Genomic DNA, 14,593 nt, shown 5'->3' on the forward strand with positions numbered 1-14,593 from the left:
AGGGGAGAGAGAGAGAGAGAGAGAGAGAGAGAGAGAGAGAGAGAGAGAGAGAGAGAGAGAGAGAGAGAGAGAGAGCATGCCTGTATATGTGTTTCAAGCATTAATGTGCTAATTGTTTGGCTTCTTTTTGGTAGGCTTGGTAAACTGCCGCTGCACTTTGGATTCCACCTTTCACCTAAAATCATGTTGCTTTGAAAACCAGTTTTTATTTCATTTGTCAGAAGTGAGAGAACTAGCTTGGTAATTTGCTAACAGAGAAAGACTAGTCCCTAGAGTTTTGCAGTACATGACACCTGTTTCGTTCTGGTATGTTGTACTCAAGAATCACTCGACTGAGGCACAGGACCGAAGCAGGATAAATCCATGAAGGCAATCTAACACAATCACCACCACTCTAGTACTCAATTAAAAACATCTCCTTACAAGGAGCTCTGTGATCAGCTACTCAAAATGTAGGCAATTACGGTTTGTGCGCACGTGAAAAACTGTCTGACAAAGAGAGTGCATGAGAGTTCTGTCTTGACTTGAACAAACAATGGCTGTAACAGTCAGTCTAAAAGAAAAAAACAACTGCTGTCCAGTTTCCAATCAGTTGATCCTATGTTATAATTTCTCAAACAACTTACTTGTATATGTGAGGTGGAAACCCTGATTGGATCCAGAAGCGTTGCTGTTGAACTCCAGCAACAAGCGATTGGACGTACTATTGATGACATGACCCATCATGCCATCGCGTGTAAAATTGCCAAGGAGACGGGATGAAGTGTTCTCTCCATCATATGCCTGTCAATGGAAACACATGAATAAAAACATGAGCTGAATTCGTTTACGTGGTTTTGCAGGGGTTTATGTGGGTGCACGCCTACATCTCCCAATTGTAATGAGAATATCACAGAACATGGGTGCACAGTGCACTGCTGACCACGTAGTCAGTCTTGGAGCCACCGTCTTGTATTACCTGCACCTCTTCCTCTGCAACACACACCGAGTCACAAAAATACCAATGAAAGCGAGCAAGGAAAGAAACCCTCACTGTGCTTCAGGAAAAAGCCACTCATCAGCGTGTAGCACCACAAAGATGAAGCCTAAAATATTAAATTGACAAGTGACAATTAAAGACTGTTGTTCAAACCTACATTGGATTTTGCAGTTGTCTAGCACCTGTGGGAAAACAGTAGATCCAAGTATCACTTTAATTTGTGCATTGGTAGAGGGGGTATTGCAGTCCTAAATGAAATATAAAAAGTGGATTATTCACCATTGAATTTGTCACCTGCTGTGATAAACACTGCAAATTTTTGTTTATGTTTTTAAAAACGATGCTGCCAAGGCAGAGTCCTTTTAAGAGAGGGATCCATTTAGAAGTTTCCTAGAAATCACCAGTAAAAGCTAAAAGTCTCAGCATGCATGCTCTCTTCAACAGCAAGTCAATGTGTGCGTGTGTGTCTGTGACTCGGTATCAGATGCTGTCATGCATATTAGAGGACGTGGAAATAGCAGAGGGAGTGAAAAGAAGAACGTGAAGACAGGACTGATTAGATTTGCAGCGTAAACACACCATTGAACTGGATTCATTGTGCAGGACTTAGCTTGAACTCCCTTTGTTGACCACTTTTTTTTCTTCCTTCACAAAAATGATGAAACTGATGAAGACGTTAACATTTTACCCGTTGGCCTCCCATTTACATTATGACTATCCTCGCGCTGGCAACACAAACGAGACAGAACAGCTCAAGGTCATTTATTTGAAACGAGAGCTGTGAGACAAGTAGTGAGGGGCGATGGCTGCCAGAGAGATCTGTGTAACTTGGCAATACATGAAAGAGTGTAACTTGAAACAAATGACAAAATGTAACAGTCCAAATGAGGGGATGATGTGCAAAAACCATTCGCTTCGTAAGTGAATGTGATGTAATTCTCTTTGTAGTTCAGACGTACACAAGTACGCTCACTGTGTTCCAAATAATACATTTTGTCCAAAACGTGGCTCAATACACAGTTTTGTCACTAGCGGCGTTAACAGATTATGATAGCTGTGCAGCCCCAACACAGATGCATGCAGTAAAGCCAACTGTGGTAGTGACAAATGGAAGCTGTGTATTATCCATATTTTGGCATATCTGAATGAAAATATTGTTTTCAGCATATTTAGCATATAGATGGAGAGCAGAGAAGGGGATTACAGAAGAGATTATAGAAATTTATATGGATAATGGAACTTTTAAGAGCAACACTTCAAGTTCACAGCTACTATGTGTATTTTATACTGCAACACTTAGGTTTGGTTTGGAGTCTACACTCTGCCTTCTAGTGGTCAACATCCTGAATGCAGCTTTAATGTGAACAGTGGAGAAGCAGCAGTTTGGGAAGTGCAGTTTACTTTTGACTGCAGTTTGAAGGGGAGAATTAGGACTCTGAAGCACCTCATAATACTATCTCACAGCTGGTATATAAATGTGAACTGCTCATGCTTGTGTGTGGCAGCCTGGGACATTTCCACAGATTGGTGGTGACAGGTCTGCAGGTGGCAGGAATGCCAAAGAAAAAGGGCTAAGGCGATGTGCTGCTCTATCTCTACAAGTATTGCCAGTCAGAGGAGAAACCTCTGCGTGAAGCCAAAGGAGCTACACTATGTTGGAGTGTGTGATTGTGATGGAAAGCATGCATGTGAAGAGGACAGAGAGGCCTGGGAGTGGACACTGTGGAGAAGGAGCAAAAACTATATATATAAAAAAAAAGGCGAGCAGTATCACAGTTTCTGTAGCATTAATCCCCTACAAATTCATTTTCCTTCCCTGCACCTCCCTCGAACCTCCCATTCTATCTGCCAGTGTCCCCAAATTTTGCATCTCACTGTCTCTCCCTCTCTCTCTTTCTTTCTTTCCCTCTCTTTCTCTCCTCCTCTCTCTGTTTCAGTAAAACTCAGTATGGTTAATGAAAAGCCCTGCGGCTCATAAATCAACATGTCACCATCTGCCACCCCTCCTCTCCCTGTCTGTCTGACTCTCTCTTTCTCGCTTGCTCTCCTACCACCTCTATTTTCATAGAACAATTCCTGCACACCCCCGCTTTGTTTCTTTCTCACCCTCTTTTTCCTCTTCAGGGTTCAAGTACATCTGAGTAAATCTGGTCAAGCACTGTATTAAAGGACATTTTTAGACAACTCAGAGCTTGGTTGGCCCTTTCTTTAACAGTGCCAACAAGGCTAAAACGTAGCATATTTCAAAAAGAACTGAAATGAGCTGCTTCATATGTTACAGTAGGCTGTAGCCTAAAGCTTGCTGGAGCTGTCAAACAAATGGTTTATGCTCAGAGTGTTACTTTGGGGTTTGCCTTTCAGTTTATTGTAATTTGCTTTCTGCTGATTCCTTGGAATAGCTGTAAAATTAGCAGACATGTTGTACATTAGTGCCCCGACAAATGCTTTTTTTCTATACCATCACACAAGACAGAAGACTACGGTACAGATAATTCCATCACATCTCCCACCTGCTATCTTTGGCATAATTACTACTTTTTGCATGGCCATTTTTTAACTGCATCCTATATTTCTCAAAATGATGAATGCTCATGAAGAAAATGTACAAGTGCCAAAGCTGCTCGATTTTACTGTTTTTTTTCTACGTAACAAAAGGAAAGGCATATTATCTAACTCAAAAGCCACCAGTCCAGCCGCCCCACGACCCTGAAAGATAAGCAGTATAGACGCATCCAAAGGATTTTTAAGGCAAAGCAATTCATTTTTGAAAACTTGTCCATCTGTGTACATTTTATTATTCCAGCTGTGTGTGCAGCAAAACATTCAACCAACTGCATGTGTTCAATAGCACGTATAGTAATGATAACATGTTAAAATGTGTACTGTATGTTCATCACTATGCACCATATTGTATTGCTACAGTTGTACAATGTGGGGGAATGCAAATAAACAGCTACTTTTGATTCAATTTAAAAAGTTGTTATTGTTATTTCTGTTGTTATTTGTAATTCAATATTCCAAATTGAAGCAAAAAAAGATCTAATATTGTTGTATACCCCATGTTAAATGTGATGCGCCATTCTTCCAGTCAGTCTTGGGGCCTCCCATTACTTTTTGATTGCTATGTTAGCATGCAGTGTGTCATCATTAACTTTTGTGATCTCTAGTCATTCTCTTTGTTTTGTTCATCTGTTCCTGTTATTTTCTGATATGAAATCAATTTATTACAGTAAATACTATGCCAAATGCTTTGTGAGGAAAACAATCACAATTTGAAAAAGAACAAATGCCTTCCTCTTCTCCCCAGTCTTGGTTGTTGCATCATTTTGTTGAATTACAGAGACAATATAATGGGAGGGAGGTTGTGGTGGAAAGTGAAATATGTTGTAAAACTAAGATAAAGAAAACTTCCTCCTTTTTTAGAATTCAGGATATGATGGAATATACTGTAAAAGCAATATTTAAGCATGTTTATGTCTGTTAACCATCTTAGTGTCACCTCTCTTCCCTTTAAAGGGGATTTTTCTCTTTTTAATGCCTATCCCACTGGGAACATTTTGACCTTTACAATGATGTTATGCCTCTCTATAAGTCAGGGAGAACCTACTAATACAATCTAACCACAGACAGGCTCAGCCAATGCTCTAGGCCTAATACTGATAATACACCCTAACCACATACTGGCTTAACCATGCCCTCAGGCCTAATGCCGCCAAGAGACATTGTGAATAGAAAGTCTTAGACCTTGTCTGTAGGACAGCGTCAAGACTGTAAAACAGCTCACACAGCTCCTCCTAACACTGACACTGAAGTGGGCACATGTACCCAAGAGAGGATTTACGAGGAATTATGAGCCTTGGGAACATCTGTAATTCTTTTTGTAGTTCAGACATACACAAGTACGCACATCCAAGTCTATGATATGTAAACACTTCAATGAATGACTTATATGTTTATACAAATCCTTTAAATTCATAGGGGCACCAGCAGACTGAGGACAAACATAATAAAATTTTACAGATCAAGCTTGTACACAATCCCTCTGTCTTTATGTGCAACACATCTCACCCATTCACAGGCGATGTTGGATATCTGACCAGTCACTATGGTGTTTTTTGCAAAAAAAAAAAAAAAAAATCTGAATATAAAAAATGATGTTGCTGTCATGGGGTATCACATTATGGGAGGTTAACATATAATGCATCTATTTTATTGTAAAGTCTTCTGTTTTATAGATATTTTTTAGTTAATGTTACCACAGATTACAATTAAAAAAGTGCATTAAAAAAAAAAGGTTAACCTTCAAATACAACAATATTACACTGTAGTGTGCTCATTAGAAGGTTAACAGAGGCAGAATTGATCCTTTTGTGCCTCTGTTCCCTATATATTCATTCAGCCGTGGTTGGCCTCTGCAGTAAGAACACCATCAGCACTAATAGAAAACATGGGTAATAAACTCCTGCAGGGATGTTACTGCTTCTTACAACAATGTTTAAGTCATCTCAAAGCTATGGCAAACACTAGTAATACAATTTAGTTACATACTGACTAGACCAAGGGTTCAAAGCCCCTCCCATTGTTTTACTCCAGCTTTTTTCTTACACGTCATATAATAATAACTTTATTATGTTGTTATTTATGTTCATAATAACTATTTATGTAGCACCTTTTAAAAAAAAAAAAGGGCACTGAGTTTGCCTGCCTGAGATCTCCAGGCAGGGAGTTACATAGCTGAAGGGCCCGAACAGCAAAAGCCCGGTCACCTTTAGTGACAAGACGACATTTTGGAAGCATTAGCAGGACCTTGCTGGAGGGTCTGAAGCAGGGATCAGACTCATAAGGAGTCAGCAGATCACGGATATAGGCAGGAGCCTGACCATTCCAGGCTTTAAACACAAGCAGCATATAATTAAAGGCTATGCTTTCCCTGACACCTTAATTGGATCAGGTGTGCAGAGCTGGAACGGAAGCTTGAGACCTGCGTTGAGAAAGTTTGGGCCCCACAATGCAACATAAAAAGGACCAGACATAAGATGAGCAACTCCAATTTAAGGTAGTTCTTTGCTTTTGAGTCAGACACAAAAGAGGGAGCAATCAAAGCATGGAAACCTGCATGAAATTTATGTTAAATGAAAAATTGTTTCGACATCATGCAGGTCACTGTAACTCTTGATGAGTGAATGAAAGCAGTAGTAGCAGCATACATATACATAGAAGTCCGGTTGAGGTTGAATATTGTAATAGTTCTTGTTATATTGGTGAATGATATCTGTGATCATGTTCACCAGAGAGGTAGGTGGCTTTGAACATGAAAGTGACATGCTTTTGGCCATACTCTTTGATATCTCTGAATAACAAAATCTCAAATATTTAAATAAAACCTGACACATGCTGCCACATATTATTACCTGCTTCAAAAATAGCAAATAGCTAATGGCTCTGCAGTAGGATCCTCAAATTTAGAGATGCACTCTGGCTGTTTTCTCTTGGCTCCTCGTCTAAATCCTTACAATTATTTTAGATTGAAAGACTTGGAATTGTTACACTGTCCTGTCATTTGAAGCTGTGATGGACAATTATTTTGTAGCGAAAAATAGAAAGAGGCTTTGCAAACAGCATTGACAGCAGTGCCCCATGTAGCGCTGAGCAAAACATGTTGTAAATGCCAATTTTGATGACAGAAAATACTTTTATGGTCTAGTGTGTGCTCACTACAACAAACACTTGTGGTTTATTGTTTTGATGACACGTGATTTTTCTGTTTACATGATTATGCCAGCATCTACAACTTAATTATTGTTTTCTTTTCAAGCATAATTTGAAATAAGGCAAACACATAATAACTGGTTAAGCCATACACATGTCAGAGCGTATACAGCTTTGCATATAGACAGCTTTTGGTCATGACTATAATCCTGTATGTGCGTTTTGTGTGTGTCTCTAAATCTGTAAAGAAATGATACATTTATGGATTTTGTACCAGCTGATTGGAGAGGCTGGTCATATTTGTATTTATATGTGTGCGCATACCTTGAGATAATCTCCATCTTGCAATGAGAAGCTCTCAGCTTTCAGCCTGATTCCTTTGCCCTTTTCGGTAGTGATGCGGTAGATGCACTCGTGGTTGTTATCGTAGTTGGAGGGGAAGTTAGGAGAGAGGAGAACGCCTTCTGGTCCCAGGGAGGAGGCTCCACACTCCGCTGCAACAACAGAGTGAAGGGGACAGGGACAGCGCAGATGAAGAATCACGGCATATCTACCCGAATAGTCAGAATATCTGAGTTGGCTCGTTGTGTCAAAAAAAAAGAAAATGACAGAAAATGTGCAAGACCAAAAACCTTCACATTCAACTCAGCAGAATTATTAACAATAATAAGGAACCATACAGTACAGGATAGCTTAAAATCACATGTTTAAAGTGAGCTTCAAATTGACAATAAAAACGAGGAGGTGAGGAACTGCAAAATGAATTCAAAGGCAAAGCAAGTAAACATAAACTGCCATAGATTACGAATGCAAAATTAAAAACACTGCATGAAAGCAGGTCTGGATTAGTTTGTAGAAATCGTGCTGTATAGAAATTATCTGGCAGGTGCAGTGGCTATCAAAGTTAAGGAATTCAAATAAGTGGTACTTTGTTGTGTCGTATGGAAATGTGGCGAGGTTAAAGGAAGAGAGCGGAGTGGGCTCTTAACTCCGACTGAGAAGGACCACCACTATTTGGAAGAGAGGAAATGGAAGTAATGAAATGGACAAGAGAGAGGCCGGTGTGGAACAACATGGCTGAGAAAAAAAAAATAAAAACGTTCAAATGTGAACAAATCACCATTTCTCTAAATGCTCAGTTGTGTTTAACTCAGATTATGGTGAGAGATAAGAAGCATAAATCCTCTGAAAGTGAAGACTGCACTATAGAGTGGGAGAAACAGAATAGGGGAACTAGAGAGGGATGAACAAGAACTTGAAGAGGAGAAAAAAGAGGAGAAGATAGCAGATGAACCAAGACAGACAAGGGCCTTTTGAAAATGTGCAGAGAGAAATTAGAAAAGGGAAAAGGGAGTAACAAAAGACACAGTATTAACACTTTTCATATAGCAGCTAATGCTCTAATTATCTACCGGAAGACTGTCTAAATACAGCGGGAGAGAAGGAGAAGCAGTTAGACAGTTAAAAAGATGGAGACAGAGAGCTAAGGAGAGGGACATTTGGAAGGAGACAATGCTGCTCTTGCTCAGTATGCTCTTTGTCAGGCCTGATCTCTTGACAGATAATGCTATTATAACATTTTCAGTTTGCTCTTTTTGGGGCTTGAAAATTACCAGCAGGATCTGAGGAAACTGATACTCATTAAACACCAGCTAATAACCAACAGTCAACTAGTCAATTACAGAAAATTACCATTGTCTCTGCAATAAAATACTGGTAAATTCCTACCAGGAAACAATGATACAGTGCTTCAGGCTTATTCATACGGTGAAAAAGATTATTTGAAAGTTCTACTTTACAAGCTGCCAGTTATTTTCACAGAGGATAAATCACTCCAATGCTTTAAATAAGAAAGGCATATAATACTTTTGAAAGGCTTGTTAGCACATTGCTATCTGTAATGTTGAATAAAAATTCAGTAATAAGTGTACAATGTAATGTCCAAACCTTGGACAACTCCATATCTGAAACTGTAGCTGAATGAATGATCTGATTTGTGTTTGCATGCAAGTCACTTTATATTTTCATGTACAATCATCTATAATTTGTCTGCTTGGCCGTCTTACCTATACATCGTGGTAGTGTGTTGCTCCAGACTCGCCTGCCTCCTCCCAGACAAGTAATCTTGCTGTCTCCCTCGAGTCGGTAGCCATGGAAACAAGAGAAGGCAAGCGAGTCGCCGACTCGAAATCTGAATCCTGTCCTCCTGCTGAACGCTGGTACGCCAGGGTCCTCACATGGCTCCAAGTCGTATTCTGTACAACCAGGGTATGAAAAGATATGGTGAGGAGTCATTATAAGGAGACTAAAGTGGTGCAAAATCTAGAGGAACTTTGTGAATGTTAAGTTAGCCATAACTATAAGATCAGTAGAAGTAGAAGTAGAAGATGCAGTGGCAGTTGATATTGTTACATGAATCACAATAATGAGCCACAACACCTAAATGCAGTAACTACATATTTGCTCCGAATTTTGATATATAACCAGAACGCGATTTTTGAAGCATTTTTCAATACTGTATATAAAATATATTGTGCTATTGTAATGTGTAATTTTTCAAGAATAAAATGCAGCATGTAACATTTGTTAGAACTAGAACACAAATTGCAGGTCCTGCTGTCCGGCTACTGGCTAGTTATGGCTAACTTGTGCAACAGCCTTAGCTACGGCTAATTTACACATTTTCACTTTCAATTCAATTCTGATGCTCCCACATCTTAGTTATTGACTTTGTTATATACCACATAAATATAGCTGTAGCGTAATGCAATCATATTGGAGGAAAAAGCAACACCGGATAAACTAGTCTCGCAAAAAGGTAACTAGCTTAGCTTAGCTGAAGAGCAGTCATTTCGGTCTCTAAATGTGATGGAGATCAATTTCACATTCCATAGTTAAATGTAACCAATTAAAAATTCATCTATCAAATTAGCTGACTGGTTCAAATAGACAAGAATGTTGAGGACAAAACAAGAACATATTTCTAGATGTGTTGTCCATTTCGACTGTCAAACGTTTTCTCGCCCATTAAGTGCAGCAGCCAAATAGATTAGTCCTGTGTCTTATCTACAAGTGAGATTTATGCTTTTGTGTTTTCAAACAGTATTTTTCAGTTTTATAAGAGAAAAAAACCTCAAGGGTGAAGAGTAATTGGTTGGTTTTTAATTTAGGCCCATGTCCGGTTAACCAGTGCATAGTAGCTTCCCTGAGCTTTTCTGTAGGACCATCCTAGAACTGAAATGAGACAGTCCCAGACTGATCTAGTACAGTATCTTATTATCTGTATGGTCTGTGACAATTATTCTAACATTAATTTGCCTAAACTTGGGTTTAAGGGGTTATTTACAACAGTTTCTGTTGTTACTGTTCTCTGCATTTAAAATATAGAATAATGCACCATATTATCACATAAAGCTATATGTGTTCATGATGTCTCTTCAGAAAGTCTGTCAGCCTGGATCTGACAGAGTTAGGTCTTCATGTGGCTAAAACTCTGCAAACTGGATTACATTGTTTTTAGGCAGATTTATTGTCCTCTACATCCATGTTAGCAAAAATCAATTTCTGTTGCAGTGTTCTTACCTGAGAAAGTAATATTAAAGCCTTCGTAACTCATGGAAAAATCCGATATAAAGCGTAGCTGAGCGCTGAAGTTCCCATACAGTCCTGCTTTTACACTGGGAGGCAGCACTGAGCCAGTAAGTCGAGCGACTGGAACCTGGAAATTGCCGTCCTCAGTGATGGAAAGGTAGTCATGGTTTTCCTCCAGATGGAAAGTGTGGAAAACCAGGTGGACTCCTGGATGGATGGATGAACATTAGGAGACGAAGAGTTAGTAATAGATTCACAAATGTAGCAGGTGAACACAAACCAAAGCAGAAATAGAGAAGATATGCAAAAATCTTCAAAATGTACAAATTTAACAGAATTTATTACATTAAAAATGAATGATTGATTCCGTTACGTCTGTGTGTGCATTATTACCTTTGCCATGAGACACTTCTATAGTCCAGGTGCAGTTAAGAGAATTGGGGTAGAAGTCTGGAAATCCAGGAGACAGGATGGTCCCCGTTTTGCCATAGATATAACCTCCACACAGGGCTATAGCGAGAGAGTGACAGACAGAAAGAGTGGAGAATAATATCATGTTGTGAACACGTGATTGACAAATCACCACCTTATCAGTTGATGTGGAATGTTGTAACATTTGAGTTTTTAGACATCCAGCGGCTGCATTATCATCCATGTAGAGTCCTCTTCCTGGTCACCTGATGAACGTAAGCCCAATATTCTGCTCTGTTTTGAGCTCTGCCAACTTCTGAGGCTTTTCTGATACTAAATGTATGTTCATCAGCTACTTGCTAACTGTGTCTGAATCCTATTTGGTGCTGACCAGGAAGAGCACATGTAAGTAACGCAATGAGAACAGTGCAATAGTGAACCAAAACAGTAAAGCTGTGGGCTGGTGAGCCACTTCAAACAATGATAATAATATGTCCCAACCTCACCTGACTTGTTTTTATTTCCCTTTAGAAACATCATTAGAATCTGATAACAATTTCATATAGTTTCTATTCACAGCTACAGAGACGAACAAAGGGCAAAGGCCAGAGATGGACTTCCTGTATATACAAAAAGAAATAAAGTAGGGAGAATGTGGCAAGCAAACAGAGAGAGGGGGTTGCTGAAAAAGAGATTGGTAGGTGCATTACCAACACCTGCCCCCCCACAGAGCCACAGCACTGATATGGAACAGGACAAACTCATTTGGGGTTAAGCAGAATGGAAACTATGGAACTATAGTCACGCAATGAAGAGTAAAGGAGGGCTTGCAGTGCATTAGATGCTGTTGAACTACGATAATATATCGACTGTCTGTTTCTCTCTCACTGTGCCTCCATCCCTTTCAGTTCTATTCAGCTCAACTCAGTTAAATTTAATTCAATTAAAGTGCTTCAAGGTGCTTGACTGGCATGAACATAAAAAAGGATGCTTTTCTCACCTACGAAACAAACACATCCCACACTAGAAACTGAATCAGAAACAATGACAGCTGTTAATGCCTCTTTTGTCTGATTGTTAAAGGTTTGCATATATTTTGAGGCACAAAAGTCCCTTTTAGCTCCTAAAATAAACTCTGATGGTGAGAGCTTTGTACAATTACTGCTTATTAATCTGACTCTGTCTCTCTTACTCCTTCATACTGCTGCGATTCCATTCTGTGTTGGAGCTGCTGTGTCTCCACCTCTCCATCCCCGTCTCTCTGTCTATCAGTATCTTTCCCTAAATCTCATTCTTTATCATATTTCAAGAGACCTGGAGTTGAGTTGAATAGTTGTGATGAGAGCCTGTCTCTCTCTCTCTCTCTCTCTCTCTCTCTCTGACTAGCTGTCTTGTGTGTGTTGTGGTAACCAGCGCCGGTTTTTCACACTCCCATCAGGATTCAGCTAAAACTAGGACACTGTCTGACTAAATGACCCCTGTTGAGGGAGGCATGCGTGCATGTCTGTATGTGCACATACTGTATCTATTGTGTGTGAGAGTGCATGAATGATCTGTGTGCGAGAAGATAGAGACAGATTGACAATGTATGTGTGTGAGAAAGTGTGAGCTGTATAACAATGCGAGAAAAAGAAAAGAATAAGACGGAAAGAAAGACTATTCATGACTCGAACAAAAATTTGAGAGGCAAATCAAAGTGTGGCGGCCTTCAGTGTTGAGCACAGAAGCATGAGACTGAATGCTGAAAGAGAAGCAGATACAAAAAAGATATAGCTTGTTTTTCAGAGAAGGGACAGGTAAACAGAGAAAGATCGTATACCAGATTTCAGCTACATTCCTCTTCCTTTTTCCTGTCTCCGTGTTTTTCTTTAATTCTATCCCTCTTAAAGAATGCCATAGGATTTTTTATTTTTTTTGTACTGAAAAGGGATACTGTGACTTTGGTCACTTCTAACAAGTTGTTGTCTTGGTACCAAATGTAACTTTTCTAATGTCACGCCGCCCTCTCAGTATTCTCACTGACACATAAAAGAGCAGCCAGTGTTCTGAATTATCTGTTAGGTGATTTCGCTGACCTGCAAGAATGCTCAAGCGCTTTGGGTCCAACAGACAGTGCGCCATCGCCGAAAGGAAACGGTCTCTGCACACCGGCTGGAGGACCACATGTTATTTTGGTTGTTTTTTTTTTTCTTTTAGACACAGTATTGTCAAAATAATTAATTTTGGTGGCTGTGTAATCCAGTGTGCATGGTGGTGGAAAAAGCTTTGGCTTCTCCTGTTAAAATGTTAAAACTGTGCCTCGGAGACTATACTGTAAATAAGATTATTGTTGTTAATGCGTGCGTATGTGTGTATGAGTTATTTTGAGTATGGCTGTGGGAGTTTTTAAAGATGATTTCCTATCATCTATAAACTGACCTAAGATGTCCAAGCCCTCTCTGAATGTTCTGTATTTTCTCTGTGAGTGCGTGGGCCGGCTATGGCTTCCTCCCACGGCTCCACAAAATCAGACGAATTAGACACATGAATTTGACAATAGATAGGACAAGGGTAAACAGCGGTGGGCAGAGTAAACAAAAATGGCAACCAAGTAAAAGTATTGTTACATATTTTTTAGCACTATTCAATCCCTTCAAATTCACCACAGCCACCACACAGATGTTACACCTCAAATGTAAAAGTAAAAATCTCTAGAAGTGTGTAGCCCAAGTGTGTAATGGAGTAGAAGTACATATGTTTTATCTACTTGAGTATTCTGCAAACTACTCTTAGAAGTACCAATTATTAAAAAAAGAAAATTACAGTAACGTACGGGTAGTAACGTAACAGAGACATACTCTGTTACGTTACTACCCACCACTGAGAATAAATCAATACAGCAGGTAGAGACAATAATTATCAGATTAACCAGGAAGTCTGTCGTGCTAAATTCATATTTGACACATACTTCCAGTCCAATGATCTGCAAACTATGACATATTATATTCTTGTCAAGGCTTACACGCCATTTTTAGAAAGGTGCCATTCTGAAATAGTATGTCTTAATGTAATGTAAAAGCGTTCTGGAGAGATGGCATGCCTGGCTGAAAATTGAAAATGTCACAGCGGCCGTTTAAAACTGCTTATGTTATACAGCTGATACTGTGAGATAGATTACCTCTGTATGAACTCACTTCCAAGTTAAGACATTCTGACTTTGGCTTTCAAATTGGATTCTTTTCAATCAGCAGATTAAATCAGATGATGTGCATTCACATCCAGTGATAGTATGAGCTATGGGCAAATGTTAAATGAGAGGGCCTGTGAGTGGCCAGCGAGCATCTGTTTCAGTAGAGCCTGCTGACCCGCATAATTTCACTGGGACTGGATGTCCAACTTGGGCCATTGTGGTTGCGTGTACTCTGGAGTGTGGACTAATTGCACAGTTAACACAATGGCTGCCAGTTACATCGAGTGAAATGGAAAAAAAAAAGCAGCAGCACTGATTAAAGAAGCTTCTGATGGGGACACCTAGTTCAAGGCAACTAAGTCAGTATGACATGTCATTATCCCTCAACTTATCTAACACACAACAAGCTTGTCACTGGCAAAAGAGAAGCACCAAATATTATTTCCAGTTGACAATGCTACTAAGGTAAGCAGAGGCACATTTGTATGTGAGCTTTACACTGCTGCAGTACTAGTCTTCTTTTTTCAGATTCTGCCTGCTTATTGCCAAATGTAGCCGACCTGACTGCATCTGCCTTCTGTTTTGTCTTTGTATTTGGCTTCCATTTTAAACCTATCTAGCATTTTAATATCTTCACCATCAGGAACTCGATTAAAATATGTCAGAAGGTTATTTACTTTAAATAATTCTCATGTTTTATTAAAACACGATTATTGCTAATACTGTTTTCAGTA

At 39.5% G+C, this 14,593-nt stretch overlaps 1 protein-coding gene across 1 annotated transcript in view; it reads right to left on the bottom strand.

The window, feature by feature from the left end:
• Nucleotides 1–14,593, bottom strand: part of csmd1a (CUB and Sushi multiple domains 1a) — a 313,136-nt gene that overhangs the window by 97,602 nt on the left and 200,941 nt on the right. The window contains exons 21-25 of the mRNA XM_070832290.1: nucleotides 10,673–10,789; nucleotides 10,271–10,486; nucleotides 8,755–8,943; nucleotides 7,013–7,182; nucleotides 627–783 (exon numbers count right to left, since the gene is read on the bottom strand). Of these exons, the coding sequence (XP_070688391.1) occupies nucleotides 627–783; nucleotides 7,013–7,182; nucleotides 8,755–8,943; nucleotides 10,271–10,486; nucleotides 10,673–10,789 (849 nt within the window). The remainder of the gene's footprint in view (nucleotides 1–626; nucleotides 784–7,012; nucleotides 7,183–8,754; nucleotides 8,944–10,270; nucleotides 10,487–10,672; nucleotides 10,790–14,593) is intronic.

This window comes from Pempheris klunzingeri, chromosome 1 (genome assembly GCF_042242105.1).
Source record: "Pempheris klunzingeri isolate RE-2024b chromosome 1, fPemKlu1.hap1, whole genome shotgun sequence".
Lineage (NCBI taxonomy): Eukaryota > Metazoa > Chordata > Actinopteri > Acropomatiformes > Pempheridae > Pempheris > Pempheris klunzingeri.